At 41.2% G+C, this 19,294-nt stretch overlaps 1 protein-coding gene across 1 annotated transcript; it reads right to left on the bottom strand.

Moving 5' to 3' along the window:
• Nucleotides 1-6,634: 6,634 nt before the first annotated feature.
• ywhae1 (tyrosine 3-monooxygenase/tryptophan 5-monooxygenase activation protein, epsilon polypeptide 1) lies at nucleotides 6,635-18,337 on the bottom strand. The gene is made up of 6 exons (XM_041941488.1): nucleotides 18,118-18,337; nucleotides 15,698-15,897; nucleotides 12,931-13,037; nucleotides 12,506-12,712; nucleotides 11,467-11,603; nucleotides 6,635-7,943 (listed from the first exon to the last, which is right to left on the bottom strand). Exons 1-6 carry the CDS (start codon nucleotides 18,179-18,181, stop codon nucleotides 7,891-7,893), a joined length of 768 nt encoding a protein of 255 aa, XP_041797422.1. The 5' UTR covers nucleotides 18,182-18,337; the 3' UTR covers nucleotides 6,635-7,890.
• Nucleotides 18,338-19,294: the final 957 nt, after the last annotated feature.

Here is a 19,294-nt window from a genome sequence, read left to right as displayed (position 1 = left end):
CGGTGTGTGCGCATGACGCAGCCCACTCGCTCTTCCCTTAGGATATACAAGCAGGAGGCACGCGTATGCACACGCTGTCTAAAAACAAATAAGGGACTTGTGCTCTCGTCGCAGTGCGCTTCCTGTCCCCAAGGACTAGACTAACCAGGGCCTTGACACTCAACACACACACACACACATGCATACACACACACACAGGGGCGATATTGATACGAGGGTGGTTCAAGGGTGAAGGGGTAAAATGTGACAGCGAGGCTGTACTTCTCTGTTTTTGTGACAGAAAAATGTAAACGGCTTCATTGTGGCGGATAAACAGCTGTCGTTTGGTTGACCTTCCTGACTCCAGACACCTCCTCGCATTCCTGTTTGCTCACCGTCAGCACTGCGGAACACATCCAGGTACTTGTGCACATTATGCAATGTGCCTGTTTCCAGCATTTCATCATCGTTTCTGAGGTGAAACATGGCCAAATCTGGCAATCAGGAATAAGAAAAGACAGCTGGAGAGCAGCGGCTCCCAACCTAGAGCTCAGTTTAGGAGGATGTAGAGGCGTCGCAAGATAAATCTTAGAGATTGCCAGGTGATATATTACATATATATGATATACAGTCTTGCCAGATATTTGTGTAAATGCTGCTTTATTTGGCAAATCATATTAAAGAATAATTTTCACTTGAAACATATCTTAATTAGGATCCATGTTAAATGAGAAACAGTATTTAAAACCAGATCGACGGTGTGAACCTGCATATTCTATGAATGAGTGTCCGACTTTCACTGTGAATGTGGAAAAGACTTGTGCGGAGCGGCACGATGGTGAGAGAGGGGAAGTGACAGTGACACACATCCTTTGACCTCTGACCCCAGCTGGAGGCATTCCTGACAGCCTGGCATCAACAGGAAACCTGTGGCCTTGACACGCACACACACACACACACACACACACACACACACTCCACAGCCCTGCAGCAGACACAGACTCTACCCACTTCTCTTCTAAAGTAAGAACAAATAGTTTGAAAATGATTCACCTCCAAGATAAACACGCTGTTGTTGCTTAATGTAGGATTAAAGTGAAATGAAACAATGCAGGGCCCACAAACATCATCAGATCACTTGCAGTGAGGTAATAGACGAGGAATTTTTTACACGCAACAACACACCAATTCCAGTCAACTGTAAGCTGATATTTACAGCTGCAGACATTCATGTTAATGTATTGGGTGGTTTGTTTTATAGTGTCTGAATACTGAGAGGAATACCATCTACCTGATGCCAAAAACAGCCTTGATGAGGAATCTGAACGCTGCTCAAGACTGCAAAGAAAAAGTTCATGCCACAGAACGGGATTAAAAGCCCTTGTTTTCCTTTTCCCCTACCCCGATCATCACATCTGTTATTATACTAAGACTGTGGAGATTACCCTTCCTTTCCCTCGCTGTCTGTTGCCTTGGAGAAATATCTCAGAGGTTACAGGAGTGGATGGTCAAATGTCATTTTCCCCTCATAATGCTGCATTACAAAGGAACCCTCTGTTGACTCTGCGTGTATCGTGTGCTGTGTTTGTCACCGTGTTTCCTTTGCTTCAACAGACTGAAGGTGAGTCATGATGAGATGACAGGGGCAGAGACTCTGGGAACAACCTGGCACACACACACACACACACACGTTAACTGTGTTCTGGGACATTATGCATATAACAATTATAATAATTATTATTCTGATAATTATTGTCACCCTGTATACCATGGGTGGGTTTAACTACTAGAACTGAATCTAATGAAATGAAATAATGTGGTTTATCTAACACTCCTCCTGCACCAAGCCTGTGTTGCTCTCAGAATGAATTAACTTGCTGTTTAATCTTATTATTATTGTCATTAAAATAGCATTTGGTCATGATGGCTGCACTTATATATATTACATATATATGTTGTTTGAATAATTAAGTGTTAATTCAGAATCATGCACATCTAAAACTTGCTGTATCATCTTAAAGTAGGTGTATGACATAGGGGGTGCAAGGACCCTATGGGCTGTTGTGGGCCAAGCACGAGGTTAAGTGGAAAGACTGTGGAGTAGCTCAACTAATTGACATGTATAAACATGAATAAATAAATAAAATTGTGTTCTGAACAGTGATTCCCAGATACAGTATCAGATTTTGAATATGCAGACAGTCTCTAGCTTTAGCCCACACAGCTTTCCTGAAGTCAGAGGAAGAGAGCTGGACTGTGGCTGCTTGACTGTGTGCTCATCATGCACAGACACACTGAAGCACACACTTAGATTTATGTTCGAAGGGCGTGGGGCAGGACAGAGCAAGCTGTAGTTCACAGGTTCATGCTGCTGTATATTTATGGTGCAGTCCTGTAACCAGATCCCACATGGAGGCTCAGCCCAGACCAGATCAGACCAGGGCTGAGTAAATCTCACAAGTGTTGCCTGAAAATAACCCCGGCTATTTATAACTGCTGTCTCTGCAGCAGAGGAGGAAGTTCATAATATTTCATTGACGTTTGTTCCCTTGGTTGTACTCTGCGAGCAGCAATCTTGCTCCGACAACAGAACGCCGCGGCAGTTTCCAGTTTCCACAGGAAGGCAGAGGAAGCCAGAGGACGCCGTTTAGGCTGCAGATGTTGAAGAGGAGGGCAGTGCCTCCACACACCCTCTGGAGAACAGGCTCTTCAAATATAGTAAATGGAAAGTTAAGCTGCTGCACCTTTTTATGTTTCCTCACAGCACATCCACCACCTTCTCCTGAGGAAGCATGGAAATTGTTTTTAGGGCGAGTGATGTATTTCAGATTAGCTGGAAATTGCTGCCCTCTTGAGGTTTCACATTACAGCAGGCTGGCCAGTGGAGGAGAAACCACAGGATGCCATGGCAACCTGACTGTCAACAAATCCCCCAAAGGCTCACGACGATCCGCTGGTGTGACAGTGTATTAGTCCTGCAGCATAACCTGACTAAACAAAATCTCCTTTAACAAAGGATAAAAGCTGAAGCACTCAAGAACAAAAGGCTCACAATTGAGCTTTGTCATACACACAAGACGAACCCTGTCAGATGAACTCAAACACCTCCATCAGCACCACCCGACATGTTCCAGATGTGTTCATTTGAACTGCTGTAAGGTTCCTTAAGGCTGTAAACTATATAAAAGTGGATTTTAAACTGTCATTGCTCAGGTTGGTTTGGTCACGTTTGCATTTGTACTTGTACAAGATAGACTCGTTCTTAGACACCCGCTCACTTGCCAACTAGTTTTCTCAAACTGCAAAAGGTCATATTTGGTTGTTACAACTGGCTCAGTGAGTCCATATATTTCTTTATTTATCCTGTTTTCTCAAATCATTTGAGCCACTCCGTAATCTTTCCACTCTGCAGCACCATGTCTACATAAACCATATGTGAGGTTGTAAAGACCGGACAATCTATAAAACACTCCAGATGGGTGGTGTGAGTGGAGAGGTACTGAATCATCTCTTCCGGTGTCCTCTTGTTTCGCTGTGTGAAACGCAGAGAAGAGTGAACTGAAAGTCAAATGAGCTTTCGTGACGGGGAGATAATGTCGCCACAGACCTTGATATCTGTCAGCAACCTGCACTAAAGGCAGACATACTGGCAGTTCCAAAAGAGAGAAAAGAGACATCAATGAATTCTTTGTGAGTTAATTTTACGGCAGTGTAATTACCGTAATGACACAACTCGTGAGACCATTAGCAGCCTCTGCTCAAGGCCACTTTATCAGTGGGGCAAAGCGGGCAACTGCTGGTGCCAAAAGCCCGGGTTTTGTTGTTTTTGCTGATTTGACTACCTGCAGATTTGTTTAACACTAACGCAGCCACAAAAACAGCATCAACTGGGTGCTGGTTTATCATGTAAGCACGTGGTCCTATCATGTAGAGCGGTCCAAACCCAAAACCTAAATTATTTCACTTTAGATTAACTTAAGTTGCATTTCATCACTTTACCACAAATAAGATAATCCAATGTTGGAGTAATGGCTGTTTTTTGGTTCTCTGCTCAAAATGTAATGAAGCTGCCATCTACAGTAGAGTGTGAACATTATAGTATAGTACAGTATAAGTCATTTGGCAATGACATATCAGTGGTTACATCTTTAAAATGCAACGGCCCGAAGAAGAAACTGATGACTTCACTGTCACTTGTGAATAGAACAGATTAGAACTGATTTACCAAAGGGACAGAGCTGTGTTAGCCATATGGCATCTCCATGCTCTGATATATGATCTCCAGGTTGGCCCTCTCTGCCTCTCCTCATAAAAGCTCTTCATAAAGCAACAACATTACCAAGTCCTAGGTGTGTGTATCAGATTTGACCTGCAGAGGGCACTAGAGGAGATGCTGCACAGCCTTTTAGTCAGCAGGTGAAGTCCAGTCTCTTCTCGCCACCTGAGCTGTACAGTCGAGCTGCTTTGAATAAACTTTACTGTCTCAATGCCTCAGATCAGTCTCTACTGTATGAATGGATAATGTTGCTATTATTTCATTCTTTTGGAGTGAGTATGATTACAGTAACTATAAGGATTTCATCAGAACCCTTCTTAGGGTAAACTGAGGTGGTGAGGGTGATTGTAAGAAATAAATAATAAAAAAGGGGGAAACACTTGATGTAGATCCCACAATCAGATAAAAAGAATAAAAATTGACAAAACAGAGCACAAACTCCAGCCAGCTTGTTGTGGGAGGACCTTTAAGAGTCCTTAAAACTCTACTTGTTGATTGATCCTGTGCCGTCACAGTGCAGTAAACATGCACTCTGTTAGAGAGCAGGTTTGTCTTCCATCATGGGTGTAAAGTGCCTTGCTCAAGAGCACCAGAAATCTGTCTGACGTGCCCTTGGAGTCTCTTCGCAGCATTTTTATTTCCATTATGTTTATATTCTCATGCGTGCCTGCCTTGATTACCTCCAACAGCCCTGCTGCCTCGGGCACACCTGCTGTATACTACACCCTTCAGATGCATTACAGAGCTTTTGTCATGTTTGTGAGACGAGGACGGTTTTCAAAGCTTCACATGGACAGAGACGGACTTGTAATTCATCTCACATCCTTGACATTTTGCTGCCACTTTCTGCTCGACTGTAGATCACTATAATCACACCGTCGCCTTCTGTTGAGGAAAAGCAGACACAGCAATATTGTGATGTTTAGACCAGGACTAAGTGTTTACAGGCAGTCTCGTGGCGCTGTGAGGCTGCACTGCTCACTGGAAGGAAAACCAAACGACTCTTTGCGATACTACACCGATAAACCACGACAACTAACTGAAATGATGACCTGAAGATTGCACTGAACTGTCAGGGGATTGCCAAATATGATAGAAATCTATGCAACCAAGGGTCTGCTGGTGGGACTTGCAGGGACCTCTGGGTGCCTTGAATGTCTCTAAAAGCTTCATGGCAATCCATCCAATAGTTGTTGAGATATTTTAATCTGGAACAAACTGATGAATCGAAGGACAGACCAATTGCTATCCCTAAAGCTTTGCTGGTATCTAAAGGGTCAGAGGGTCACCAAAAACCATTATGGATCATCCTCTTAGGAGTATGAACAAATACATAAAAACACAAAACAGGACTAAAAATATATATTGGACTGTAAAAACACATAATGGAAGCTCACCTCCATAGCAGAATGATGACATCGATTGAGCACGCAGCAGGAGAAAAGTGGAGAAATGGAAGTGTTCATTCTCTGGGGAGCATGAATGTGCAATCTGCCCCTTAGATTTGAACAGATTTTAATGCTTCTTGTGAAACTCTGGCCAGATAACGAGGTCAGCTGGACACCAAAAGCAGTGAGTTTCATCTTCTGGGGGGAGTGATATTCAAAACAAATGTAAATGAAATTCAGTCATATGTTTTCAAGACCCAAAGTTTGGGTCAAGGAGAAATTCTCTTTCTAACTGGCTCCTCCACTTTCACCTGTGAGTCTAAATTTAGGGCAGGAACTAAGCTCAGACTGTTATTATGGGTGGTGTAACAGTAGAATAGAACTGCTAGAGGTTACAAGCAACTGAAACTAGGGAGACAAAAGGTCAAGGCTCCTCCCTGAATGAATGTGTGCGTGAGTGCATGAAAAAGAAACCGCAGAAGATTTAACATTGGGCTGTAAGAGGGCACACACAGCTGAGATAATGGCATGTATTAGTCAATAATCCCTGATCAAACATGGTGGCAGCACAAATCACATTTAAACTGTTTGTTCGGCCGTGCAGAAACGCTTCCATCAAAGTGTTGACGGATCTGTGCATTTCATCAGACCTCACCTCCATCAGCCGCTTACACAGAAACAGTAGCTACAGTCGCAGCAGAACCACAGGCATTAAGATTGCATTTGTCTCTCAAACACTATAAATAGAAAATATAAATTTATGATTACACTCACAGCTGCCAGCTCAGACTGCTGTAGCAACTTCTCTTCTTCTCTGTGTGTGGAAACACTGCTCAGCTTCATCTAGTTGTGGGTTTTGAGCTAGACACAAGTCACCTTCTAAAGCAATTTCTGTGCTAATGTGAGCAACTTATTATAACGAAGTTGAAATGCTTGTTTTAACAGCCTGCAGCAGCTTCAACGAGCACTCGGACCGACAAGACTCCCCCTGGACAGTTATATTTCATTTATTAGTTTGTTTGAACATTTATGTGGATTATGTGTTCACTTAACACTGAGCTGCAAAACTATGGTCTTACACAGACAAGCAAGTCAGCTTGTAATGTTTAATTTAGATTGTTTAATGTTAATTCCATGCTGTGTTTCAGTAAGAACAATACAGATTCCCTGTTTGTGGCTCCAGTCAGATATCCAGTAGTACAAATCAGTTCCAAGTTACACATAATGAAGCAAAACAGGAAGAGAAACAAAGGAAACAGCAAAGAAAGACCTCTGAACCTAGAGGAGGATTAGTAAAAAGTAGGGGGAGAAGCAGCAGAAAAGAAAGTGTTAACACATGCAAACACTGACAATCTTCATTTTAGGGCTCTCTGTTGAGGAGCGGGGCCAATCTGAGACTCGTCTCATACACAAGTGAGAAATCTCCCAAGTTTTTTTAAACTAAAACCATCAGCTTGCGATAAGTCAGCCTTCAGAGATTCAGCATGTGTGCACAGTTACAGTATTTCAGCACAAAGTACAGTCCAAGGACAACTACAAAAACATGACAACAGAATCACTATGGTGTAAAAGTTAAGCACTTCTTTGCCCCACATGGATATCGCGAATTTTGCCAACTTCCTCTGAAAACCTAAGTTAACAAAAAGGGCACTTGTAATTTTCCAAATTGCCCATAAAAAGGTAAAATGATTTGCATGACATTTCACTAAAAACAGAGATAAAATAGCTCCCATAACTAATAGTCGACATTATCAGTAATAAAAGTTAATTTCTGTAATTACATTAAGGTAAAAATTGTCAATACATCCAGCAACTGATAAAAATATTGAAGAAAAAGCAAAAACAAACAAAAATACAATAATGAAAACAAAGATAACATTTCAGAACCGCTTGTACCAGGACCAAAAAAAACAAAAACAAAACAAAACAAAAATCCAGGGACTCTCTTATCTTTGTCTTTCTAACATTGTATTTCCTGTCTCAATTAAGTGGTATTTACTTGAATGATGTAAGGGCTAATATAAAAATAAAAAAGAAGAGAAAAATAAACTTGTGAACTCCGTGGCCCTGCTGGGTCATGGAGCTGCAGAGGTGGAAGAAAGGAAAAGGAGGAGAGAGGAGGACGAAGAAGGTGACTCGCAGAAAGGGAAGGGGAGTTGGAGGGGGGAGGAGGACGAAGGCAGAGGGAGGAGGAGTGTGAGGAGGTGAGGGGAGGGTCTCAAGTTGTTGGCTGTAGGTGGCATAGTCTCACTGGGCCTCATCCTCGGCGTCTTGCAGTACCTCTTTGTTCTGTTCTTCACCTGGTCAAGAGAAAACAGAGTCAGTGTGTTCAGGATCTGACTGTTTCTTCAAAAACAAGGTTGTCATCCTTAACTGTGAGTAGGAGGCAGGCAGGCTTAACTTTTCATAGGAAACGGTTTCATTAAAAACCCCCCAGGAAACTGGTTAAGAGCAGCGCTATGACCGCTAGTTTCCATTTTAATAAAAAACTGAGTAACAGAATTCATATACAAAAACACAGGTGAAAGAAATAATAACAACAATGAAGGGCTTGAGCCAATACAGTCCTTCATTTGTTTTTTTCTCCATTGTGGCCTCATTTTCTATATGTAGAGGATTTTCTGAGCTGTCTTTGTCACCAGATTATCTTGTTTACTAAGTATTCCGAGCCTATTCTGCATTAGCAATACCGCAGAATAAAAATAATACTTCATAAGTCAAAGTCCTGCACTAGATTTAAATTGCACTCAAGTACAAAAGTACCATCAAAGTATTTTGATACTTGAAGTATCAGAAGTGAAAGCACTCACTGTAGATTAGATTACAGTGCATTCATGTGTAGCCTTGTTCAGTTGCAGCTCGTTGAGGTGGAGCTTTGTTTTTCAACTATAAAACATCTAGGCATTTTAATTTGCAATATCCTCAATGTCACAAAGTCATTTCTGTGTGAGTCTTAAAAACTTTAAAACAAGAGAAATGTCATCCTGTTTTTGCTGAAAATCAGCTTGCAGAGATAATTCTATGTCGAAACAAGAAAGAAAAAGGCAGATTGGTGCACTAGACTTTTGAAACATTTTTGCTTTTTCATATTTGCTCTGAAAATTTGGAATATCCTTCAAGCTCAGGCACACTTTCCTGTTATAAAAAAAATATGATTTTAAAGACTCAACTCAATAACAGGCTAAAATGATTGAATAAGAGTTAGTGCACTGAACAAGGCATCATATTTTATGAACTGAACTTACACAAAACCCTTTTTTGGAGTGAAATAGAAGAACAAAGTAGCATAAAATAAAATAGAAGTGCCTCTTAACTGTACTTCGGTATGGTAATTATGTAAAAATAATTTGTGTCTAATTTGTGTCTTCTTGCTGCAGAAAAATACACTTAGATACTTGGAAACGTACACTAGAATCCAGATGAGACCTTGTTCAAACTAACCTGCTGCTTTTTAAAAAGTGGAAATCCTTTATTATCAGCAGGAAACATCAGACAAAAGGCATGCTGAACCCAAGCATCACTTTCACCAGCTTCAGTGAAATGTGGTATCGAATTGTGGATCACAGTCACTGATTCTACACAATCCACATCATTCAAATACAGTGATCAGAAAACTGACAGTGTGTAAACTTAACAGAGGTCAAAAAGTGATAAAAAAAAGAAGAAGAAGAGTGAACAGTGTTTAAAACTTTTACACAAAGCTTAACACGTGCAGATATGTCTGACAGCTTCAACTTGGTGTTCTTAAAGGAGAAGGCAGCAGTTTTGATTTGCTGTCCTAACCCAGGGGCCGCATGTGTTAAAATGGTTGACTGGTGGAGCACAGAGTGTGCAAGCAGTCTAGCATGCCAATAACATGATCTAAACCTCTGCTCCTTGGTGTTTATATCCAGGTTTAACAGACAGCTAAGTGAACACTCACACTCTATACAAACATAAGTCAAGCTTAGCACAACTATCCAAACTCAAGAGACGCTGCTGTAGCTGACTGTGGTGGGAAGATCAAAGACTACAGCCTGTTACCAACAGTTAATACCAGATCCAACTCAACGAGTGAGTGACAGAGCAACAGATGAGTGAAGTGAATGATTAAACCACGAGTTAGTGTGGAGAGGAAAAAGTAGGCAGCCACACAAACACACACACACACACACACACACACACAGCAAGGCTTGGTGAGCAACACTTACAAAGTACAGTTAACATGGGAAATGAACAGTCAGGTTTGTTTCCTTTAGGACTCTACAGCAGAGGGAATGAGAAAAAGACAAGAGAGATGACGAGTCACTGAGAAACAAAAGGGTGCCGGTGGATGCTCTGAAACACAGCAAATGCAAATTGCTGGAATGAATGGAGGAAGAGAAAGCATGAATCAAACGGGCTGAGCGATCTGTCCTTTTTATACATTGAAACCATGATTTGAAATTTTTAGGTCACAGGAGCTGTGATTTAATCTTCCATCTCTGGCAGATTGACGCAGCTGTAGCTTTTAGAGGAATATTGACTGCTGTCTGAGTGATAAATCTATACGCTGATGACTGCATTTATGCATCTCCAAAAAGGTTTGGTGAAACACCACTCACATATTTTTAAGGTGTGAAAAAACAAGGAGTGGCGTGTTTCTGTTTGCAGTTCATAAAAACGCCAACAGAGTGGTGAGTCTTTGTCTATACAAACGTCAACTTCAGGTAGTTTGGCAGTTGTCAAGTGCAAACAACAGACAGCTGGTAGAGAGTTGCTGGAATGTTATAATTAAACATTTAAGCTCATCATATCGTTTTGACCATATAACTTGAAGAGCTCAAAATCAGGACCTCCAGTGTTCAGGGCAGTGAAGCAGCTGATCCTGTCAGACTGTAAAGCTAACGTTAGCTCAATCAGCTAAAGCGTAGAGCTGTCAACAGTAGCATTAGAGGTTGTCAGTCTGATACTAGACACAGTGCCAGATATGCAAGTAACCCACAGTTTGTAATTATTACCATAACTGTCCAACTACTTGTGCATTATAAATAAATAAAGGACGATCTTATGTTATTATCTATTAACATTATACATTCAAAATGTCGCATATAAAACTAATGCTGAGCACATTTCTAGGCAGGTTTACTTAGAACTTTCTGATGGTTCAAAAAAAATCTTTAAAAGCTGAAAAAGCGTTTAACTAATAGAAAAAAAATTATTTCGATATTTTCCTCAAATCATTCAGCTTAAGATCAAATGCTGCAAGGTGGGAAAGCAGGTGATCTTTGTTAGGTAGAATGGTTGTGGCTTTTAGCTCTAGAAGGCCAACTTCAGCTCAGCCACATGTAAACCAGTAAGAAAGGAAATCCTTCACAGACCACCTTTGTACATGGGCATGCACACTGTGAGCAGCATGATTCTGGTGCTGAGGCCTTGACCTGATGTCAGTGTGGTTTTTTTAAGTCATGGCGTAACTGAAACACTGTCTTTGACCTCCAACAACCACACTTCCTTGTGACTGTTTCCCCCCAGTTCTAGGGCAATGTCATGTCATAAAATGTGATGACAAAACTGCAATCATTGGTCCGATGCATGGCTTACTTTTCCTTGTAAATATGTAAGCACAATATTATATGCTGGAATTCTGCCAATGACTGAAACAACAGAACACCAATCAAACTGCTCACATTATAAGTCCAGTGCAAAAAGGTTTTAGGAAGGTAACAGAAGATGAGTGAGTTAGTTCATCAGTGTATAAGCATACAGGCCTGGAAAAAGAGGTTCTGCAGACAGGTAGACTGCAGATAGAGTACAGTTTGAATACAATGTCCTATACTAGTATAATGAAGCATGGTATCTTACCCTCTCCCTGCATATCTGAAGTCCATAGTGTCAGGTTGTCACGTAACAACTGCATGATAAGTGTGGAGTCCTTGTAGCTGTCTTCACTCAGTGTGTCCAGTTCTGTGATGGCATCATCAAACGCAGCCTTTGCCAACCTGAGCAAACACACTTCTGTTGAAATCCCTTGATACTTTGAGATTGAGACCACACTTTTAAATGTATATTAAATGCATGCACATTCAAGACTTCACTGCTTATTTTTCAAGCTGCAACATGGTACCTGTCTCATTTAAATAGGGTACAGAGATGTAGTCTATATTATCCATCATTGTCAGTGATTGTGTTTATGTGACTCAATTCTTGTTTGCTTGCAAAGGGCTTCTGTTACATCGTCCTTTATGCTATGTGAACAGAAATCCAAAGCTACTTGGTCATGGCTTCAAACCAACAAGGTTAATGTCCTGAAATGGTCAAGTCAAGTCTAGCTCTCAATCCAATTCCTAACAGGTGGCAGGAAGTGAAAACAGCTTCAATCACTATTACCAAGCAACCTGTCGCAGTTACAGCATTGTGAAACCGCTAAATAATAACTTGAGGGGAATTAATACAACCATTAACCATTTTGTGTTATATACGTACATGTAATTTGTCTGTAAAGGTCTGTATTATATAGACTGATTTTTTTTTTTAATTGATCCAAGTCAAATAAGGTCTAATCACATCCACTGTGATTTAATGTTGTTATACAACAAAACATGAGGAGGCCAAGGGGGTGAATACTTTTTAAAATGAACAAAGGGTTTAAAGTTTCAGCCTCACCAGTCAGAACAATGGCCACAGTGGGACAAAAGTCTAGTTACAGTGTGCATGGCAACTGGCGAGGATTAGTGAGGGTAGATTAAAAACAAGAGATAGTACCTAAATTCTTTATTGTTAGGGCTCCTACACTTTGGAGCATAAAAAACTCTCCTCTCTACGTGAACAGCAGATTACAATCTGCTTTACCATTGTTCATTAGGGAGAAACAATAGAGAAAGTGTATTGCAGAAACAGCTACCTGCAAGCGCGGTCAGGTGAATTGAGGATCTCGTAGTAGAAGACGGAGAAGTTCAGGGCGAGGCCAAGGCGGATGGGGTGTGTGGGAGGCAACTCCAACGTGGCTAGATCGGTAGCACTTTTGTAGGCCACCAGGCTGTTCTCTGCTGCCTCTTTCCTGTTGTTGCCAGTGGCAAACTCTGCCAGATACCTGTGGTAATCACCCTTCCTGGAAATTGGGGGGGAGAAGCTAGCTGTGAAACATATTACATAAGCCTTCACTTTGTAAGGATTCATGAAAAGTGTCCAATTTGTAATATATTCCACTTTTAACCCTGTGATTATGTCAAATAACACACAAGCACAAAAACTTAGTCAGCTTTCTGTACAAAGACTGAAGCGGGTTACTTTATCTATTAACTTACACTCAGACCAAAAAGCTCTTACATTTTGTTGTAGAAAACCTTAGACTCTCCCATGACAGCTGAGGGGACTAGGTGCCTTTCCAGTGCTTCCAGAATGTCATTACAGATTGACTTCAGCTCCTTCTCAACCTGCCACCAAACAAACACAACATTCAATCAGCAAAACTTGAACATTTTTCCTCTGTAGCCCCCCCTTAAATCCAAGTTACACTTTTCGCATTTGCATGGCTGCAAGGGTCTGTGTAGAATTTCATCATCTTCCTGTGCCAAAACCGCATGACTGCATGGTTGTACGCACTGACAAATGTGCATGCATGTACATCCATGTGTGCAGTACAACTACTCTAGCTGTCCTCTTTTAGACTCTTTTAGACCCTCCCCCCCCCCCAAAACACTAGGGTAACAACATTCCTATGGGCTGCTAAAAGCTTCAATATTGAATTTTACTAATCCAATTTAGATGTTATTGAATGCTCACCAGGTGCTTCGATAGCTACAGTCGCACGATGCATAAAACACATAACTTGATGTTTATGCCTACTCCCAAAATCTAAACCCCTAAAACTGATGCTAATCCAGATTCTTTGTTAGAGAACTGGATTACGCTTTAGTATGTACAGGCCGAAAACCAAATGCAGTCACGTCACTAGGGCTGTCAAAATTGGCCAAAAATAATATTTGATTATTGTTTCTTGAAAAAAAAAAAAAAGAAGAAAAACAAATCAAAAACAGGTTTGAACCATTCGAATATCTGTTTTTGCGCTTATGTCCATAAGAAGGCAAACCGACATGAGAGACATACTACTTGTAAAAGTACATTTATTTCAATACGGACATGTCATTAAAGAAATCTACATACCCAGACATAACAACATAATGTCCCATATAAAACTTAATTTGAAGGCCGTGGATCGCTCTCTCTCGGCTGGCTTGTACTAGCATGAGAACTGAGAACGTACTGTCTCTCGGAGCGAGATCAAATTAATGATTACCAACTGATATGTTATTCGATAGCTTCATTTTTATACAGGTGTTTCAAAATGGAGCTTTTTTGAGCGCTTGGAAAGCAAATCATTCTCTCTGTGGCCGAGTTGGATCGTGAACTCTGCCATCCTTACCACACGGTTGCTGTTGAATTATTGATTTCATTTTCCATCTGTGAAAGTGACACACAGAATTTCTGTTTCTTTCCACTTTCACTTTTCAAGAAAATTGGTGCCAGTCCATGTGTCCTGAAAGACTTTAATGTCTCGGTTAAATGGGAGAAATTCCGGTCGAAAAACGCTCTGTGTTTGTGAACTCTATTTACCAATGTTTAAGTGTGTAAGTGACTAATGGAGACAATTTCTGAAATTTGTCCAGTGGTGAGCAACCCTGCTGCAACTGGCAGCTGCTAAAATAAAAAAAAATAAAAATTTACATTTGAATTTTACTTCTAAAAAAAATAAACAAAAAAAACCTTGGCTCAAACTATTAACTATTAATATTTTAAACTATTAAAATAATTATTTTTGTGTATTATGTCCATAAGAGGAAAAACCTTTATAATGAGAGACACATCACTTGCATATTATTTCAACATAAACAAACAATCTTTTACACATTAAAAATAAACAAATGAAATAATGTCTTATACCATGTTGGTGTGTGCCTGTGTGTACCCCTGGAACCAGAATATTTCCACATACTCACAACTCACAACTTGGAATTTTCTTCACAGGACATTATGTCCAGACAGATTTAAGCATGTCGAACTGATTTTCCCAGTTAAAAACGGTAATTAACAGATATCAGACATTCATCATGCAGTGCATTCAGTGCAGCAGCCCAGGGCAAGTGACTTTGAGTAGAGTGACGGACATAAACATGGAGTACCTTTCCTTTGTTATCTATGCTTGTTTTGGTTTGGCCAACTATAGTTAAGTTCAGACAGAAACTGTAAACGCACAAAGCAGAAATGCTACTCTCCAGTGTGACAGGGACCTCCAGCCACCCAGCAGTTTCCAATGTGGGAGCAGAAAACAAGTAAACTCATATCTGTTCAGTTTTTAAAGTAAAACTGATACTTGTGAGAGAGACACAGACCAATCCTAGGGGATAGTATCCTAGTAGAAGCCTTGTAGTATTGGAGTATCTCTATAGGTGGCTACTGCCAACTGAAAAAATACAGCTCCCCCCAAAAATGTCATCTTAGAGTGAGAGAGTATCTATTTCCACTGGCACGTGCATGGCCAGTGTACGTGAATGGTCATATAAGATGCGTTTTCAGGCATGTTAGTATGGACAGAGATTATTTATGAAACAGTGCTAAAACACTTGAGTGGACAGACGCTGTTTTAAATGAAAACATATTAGTGCTGACGTAACCATAGAAGAAGCATGTCCCCAGAGGGACTTAGAGAACGACTAACGAAATGAAGGTGCAACAGCAGGATTACCCATCGCTGAATCCCATTAGGTCATTGACTGCAGTCCAACTGCCTCTCCCATCTCTCTGACACACTCTGGCCTCTCCCAGATTAATAACCAGCTCTGATTTCTCTTCATAAAAGCAAGACAGAGTGGAGGATTTGCCAACTATGACTCAGATGTGGCCTGTCCAGTAGCTGCTTATAGTGTGCATTATTAATATGAGCCAGTAGTCCCACATTAGCACATCAAATGGGAAATGCTTTGAAATGAGTAACATATTTAGGACAATGGGACATGGTGAATTCAGAGTGCTCCTGACAGACATTGTTTAAATACAAATGCTAAGCTTGTTTATGGCAACTGACATCCTGCTTTACCGTTTGCCTGTATTCCCGGATCATCTTCAGTTTCTCTTCTCCACCCTTGTTCTCTTCCCTCTGTTCGATACTGCTGATTATCCTCCAGGAGGCTCTCCGAGCACCAATCACATTCTTATAGGCCACTGATAGTAGGTTCCTCTCCTCCACTGTGAGCTCCATGTTCATGCCAGCCACGGTCTTCATATACACCACCATCTCTGTTCAGGAGACACAGAAAAAAATCTTTTAAAGTGTCTATTTAATTTAAATCATGTTAAGCCTTGTATCTAGAGAGTACACTTAACAAGAAGCTGCCAATCTCTTCATCATGTTGTCTGTGAGAGATTCTGACAAGTCTGACAAACTATAGCATCTATTCATTATGCTGTGACACAATGCCTCCAGTTGGCAAACTGGGCAGCACCAATAGTATGCTACCTTCACATACTACGAAAAAATAAGAAAGTACATGTAGTTTTTAATTAAAGTTTTAATTTGACAATGTGCATTACAGATCTGACAGCAACCATGACGTTTTGTTTGTACAAAATCGTGAAAGTCAGGTTCAACTGTGACATGACAGAGGGTGTTAAGAGTTCATGTTAAGTTGGCTTCCTTACCAGTACAAACCTCCACCTATCCACTGGCAGCAATCCAGATAAACACAGACAGGCCTGTCGCCAAGGAAGGGCACTGGGGCACAATGACTGTGCTCCCCCTTAACACACCCTTCCCAAAATTTATTTTCAAGTAAATGGAAAAGGAGAGAAATAAATTAATTAATAACTACTGCATCAGCTGCAAAGAGTGAAAGTTTGTGGTGAGTTTTGTGGGAAGTTTTCCGACGGCTGATAGATGAACATAAGGAGCAGCTGGTCCTGTAGACACACTTCTTTGAGACACAGCCATAAGAAGGAGTGCTGAGGGTGTTGCAGCAACCCCCCACTCATAAGTGGGTGAGGATTAATATATGTATTGTGTTTACTGTCTTTTTTGTCATGATACACACCACCCCACTTTTCCCACACCGTCACCCACAATATAACATTTTGTATAGTGTCCTGTAGTGATTTGCCTGCAGGCCTATTGAGCCGTTGTGGCAAGATGGTTTGGACCAGTTTCAGACCACCTCTCTAGCATGAACCAAATATTGTTCAAATGCAGCTTTCAACCATCAGCAGTACTTAAGCACTGGAGGAATGCTTTAAAGAAGAGAGGGTGGGGTGGGGTGGGGGTTAGTATCCTGTGGCTATGGGACAGTATGCACATAAACCAATTATATGTCACTGCATTGACATGTAATGCGCCTCTAAGGTACAAGTATGGTGGAATTGTGTGTCGCCACAGCCAAGGTATTAGCTGTTTAAAATAAGACTAACTTTGAGGGTTAAATGGTACAACGTGCAGGCTGGTGCAGTCTTTGAGTCTGAGAAGGTGGCTAATGCAAAATTAAGGGACACATAACTTTTCCCACGTTAATCTATGAACCACTTGATAAAATTCATCTTTGAGCAACATGTTAACATCTGATAACCCATTGCAGAATAACTATATGAATCCGACTACATTCCAGGCAGACAACCGTCAAGCTAGTAAACTATAAATCATTCTGCAAATACACTCCAAATCCCGTGAATGAGTCATGGCACATTCACTTAACATTACTGGGCAACCTATGAGCGGTGGCAAAGGCAGCCGTCTAAAAACAGCCTCCTAGTTACAAGGCCTGTAATGGTATGACAGTCTGACAGGACTGTAACGGAGAGAGGAAGAGGGAGTCATTTTCGCCAATCGATCCGTACAGCCAGCTTGCAGGGGAACACCCCACCAAGTGAGCAGCTGCCCCCCCCACCCCCCGTCTCCACTCACTGCTAACGCACAGCAGGCTACAAGTTGCTAACCCCGCAATTCAGCTAACGCCTCGCTAATGTTACATTTGACTAGCATCGGTAACAGAGTCAAGCAAGCAACCTGGCATGTTATTACAGTTAAAATGACAGGAACATTACACTGACTATTGCTTGTAGCAGCTAGCCGAGCCACTAGCTCTAGTGTTAAACTACAGAGCTAGCATGGTGCAGGGGAGGCAACTCCTGACAGCTCACGCTCCAGTAATCCGCCATTTTGTTGTAGCCCCTTCGCTAACATTAGCCACTGTCTGTCACATCCGCACAGTTTTCATAAAACAGGAAGACTTCTTGGCATTGGGTCTTCTTATAATGTCGTGTTAGTTTCTTCCAACAAAGAGCCATCTGCCATGCCAACGAATAGCTAGCTGAAAGACGGCGGTCGTGGCCACGTTAGTTCTCTTGTTAGCCACGGCTAACATGGCTAATATGTTAGTAGAGCACTACTCTGTTACCGTTAGCTAGCTCGCAGAAAAAAATCCCTGCGGCGAACATGTCCCACTCCGAACGAGCCCTGAAAGTGTTGCTTACCGTCGTATCGCTCTGCCTGCTCGGCAAGTTTTGCTTGATAAACTAAGTCTTCTCGATCTGCCATTGTGTATCGAGGTGCAGGTACAGTGGCGAGCTATTCAAAGTGACAGTTCTTCAGTGAAAGACACGGCGGTGTGTCAGGTCTATCGGCGGTTCCTAGAAATCAACTGGGTCGATGAGTGGTGTTCCGCCCCACCGGCAGCGCTGTGCTGGGATGGAGTAAAGATGGCGACCAGCCTCATCCGCGTACTGCACATACGCACACGAATCACCAGCGCTGATACGTCCTCCGGTAATTTATATTGTTGTTAAGAGGGAACAGTGAGGAAGATCTCTGTAAACTCGTTCAGACTAATAACCACAAATTAAACTTTTGAGTTTGTAAAAAACATGCACAGTCATTATGTTATAAAGTTGATTCCGATTCTCGTCTTTCCTCCACACTGTCACTGAGTCAGAGCAGCACATAATGGGGACAAGAAATCAGCTCTCCACAAAAAGTACACTCAGCTCAGGAAAATACTAATTACGATTAACCACATTTGGAGCATCTCTATAATTACTCCCTCAAAACTCAACAACTCAACTACCATTTACTTTTTGAGCGCCCTTTAATTGATCATTTTCATTTCCATTTTTCTCATGACAAAAAATAGTTTAGTAGTAACAAGAGAGTTAAGTATCAAGCATGAAAAAATAGATATGTTAAAAGAGGTTTTCATTCCCAGTTGCTTGCCTATTGCCACTACATTAAAGATAGTAGTAATTCCAGTAGTTTCTGTATCATTTATCTGTGCAATTTTAAAATGGTGATGTCCTTTTGCTCTGTTAGCTATTTTTTTCCATGTGAAATAATCCTCTTTGAAAAGTGTTGTTCACTGCCAATAACAGGCCAGACAGATCTCACATTTCATTTCTCCATATTTCTTTACATTAGCTTTGGTGGGCTGATGCACGCACTGCTAAAACTCGTTCAGAGATATTCCTGCTGTGCACTGACATTTAACCAACTTCATACAGTTTAACTAAAAATATGGCAGCGGCAGCATGAATGGCAATCATTTCTGTAGCTAGGCAACTGCCATGTGCAGCATGAATGAAAAAGGGTTTTTCAGTCATGAGTTACAGTGAAAGCAGCCAGCATTAACATATACAGTATGTTGGGCATATGAACAGT

Source organism: Chelmon rostratus, chromosome 7, assembly GCF_017976325.1.
Source record: "Chelmon rostratus isolate fCheRos1 chromosome 7, fCheRos1.pri, whole genome shotgun sequence".
Taxonomy (NCBI): domain Eukaryota; kingdom Metazoa; phylum Chordata; class Actinopteri; order Chaetodontiformes; family Chaetodontidae; genus Chelmon; species Chelmon rostratus.
Note: the sequence above shows the minus strand (reverse complement) of the source record. Positions and strands in the feature narration are given on the sequence as shown.

What these genes read in the sequence shown, in the direction of transcription:
- ywhae1 (XM_041941488.1), bottom strand. Translation starts at nt 18,181, where the DNA reads ATGGCAGATCGAGAAGACTTAGTTTATCAAGCAAAACTTGCCGAGCAG. An exon ending in GCAGGCAGAGCGATACGACG is followed by an intron (nt 15,898 to 18,117) that starts GTAAGCAACACT and finishes TCTCCTGAACAG; the next exon opens with AGATGGTGGTGTATATGAAG. An exon ending in TTCAGATATGCAGGGAGAGG is followed by an intron (nt 7,944 to 11,466) that starts GTAAGATACCAT and finishes TCTCTTGACCAG; the next exon opens with GTGAAGAACAGAACAAAGAG.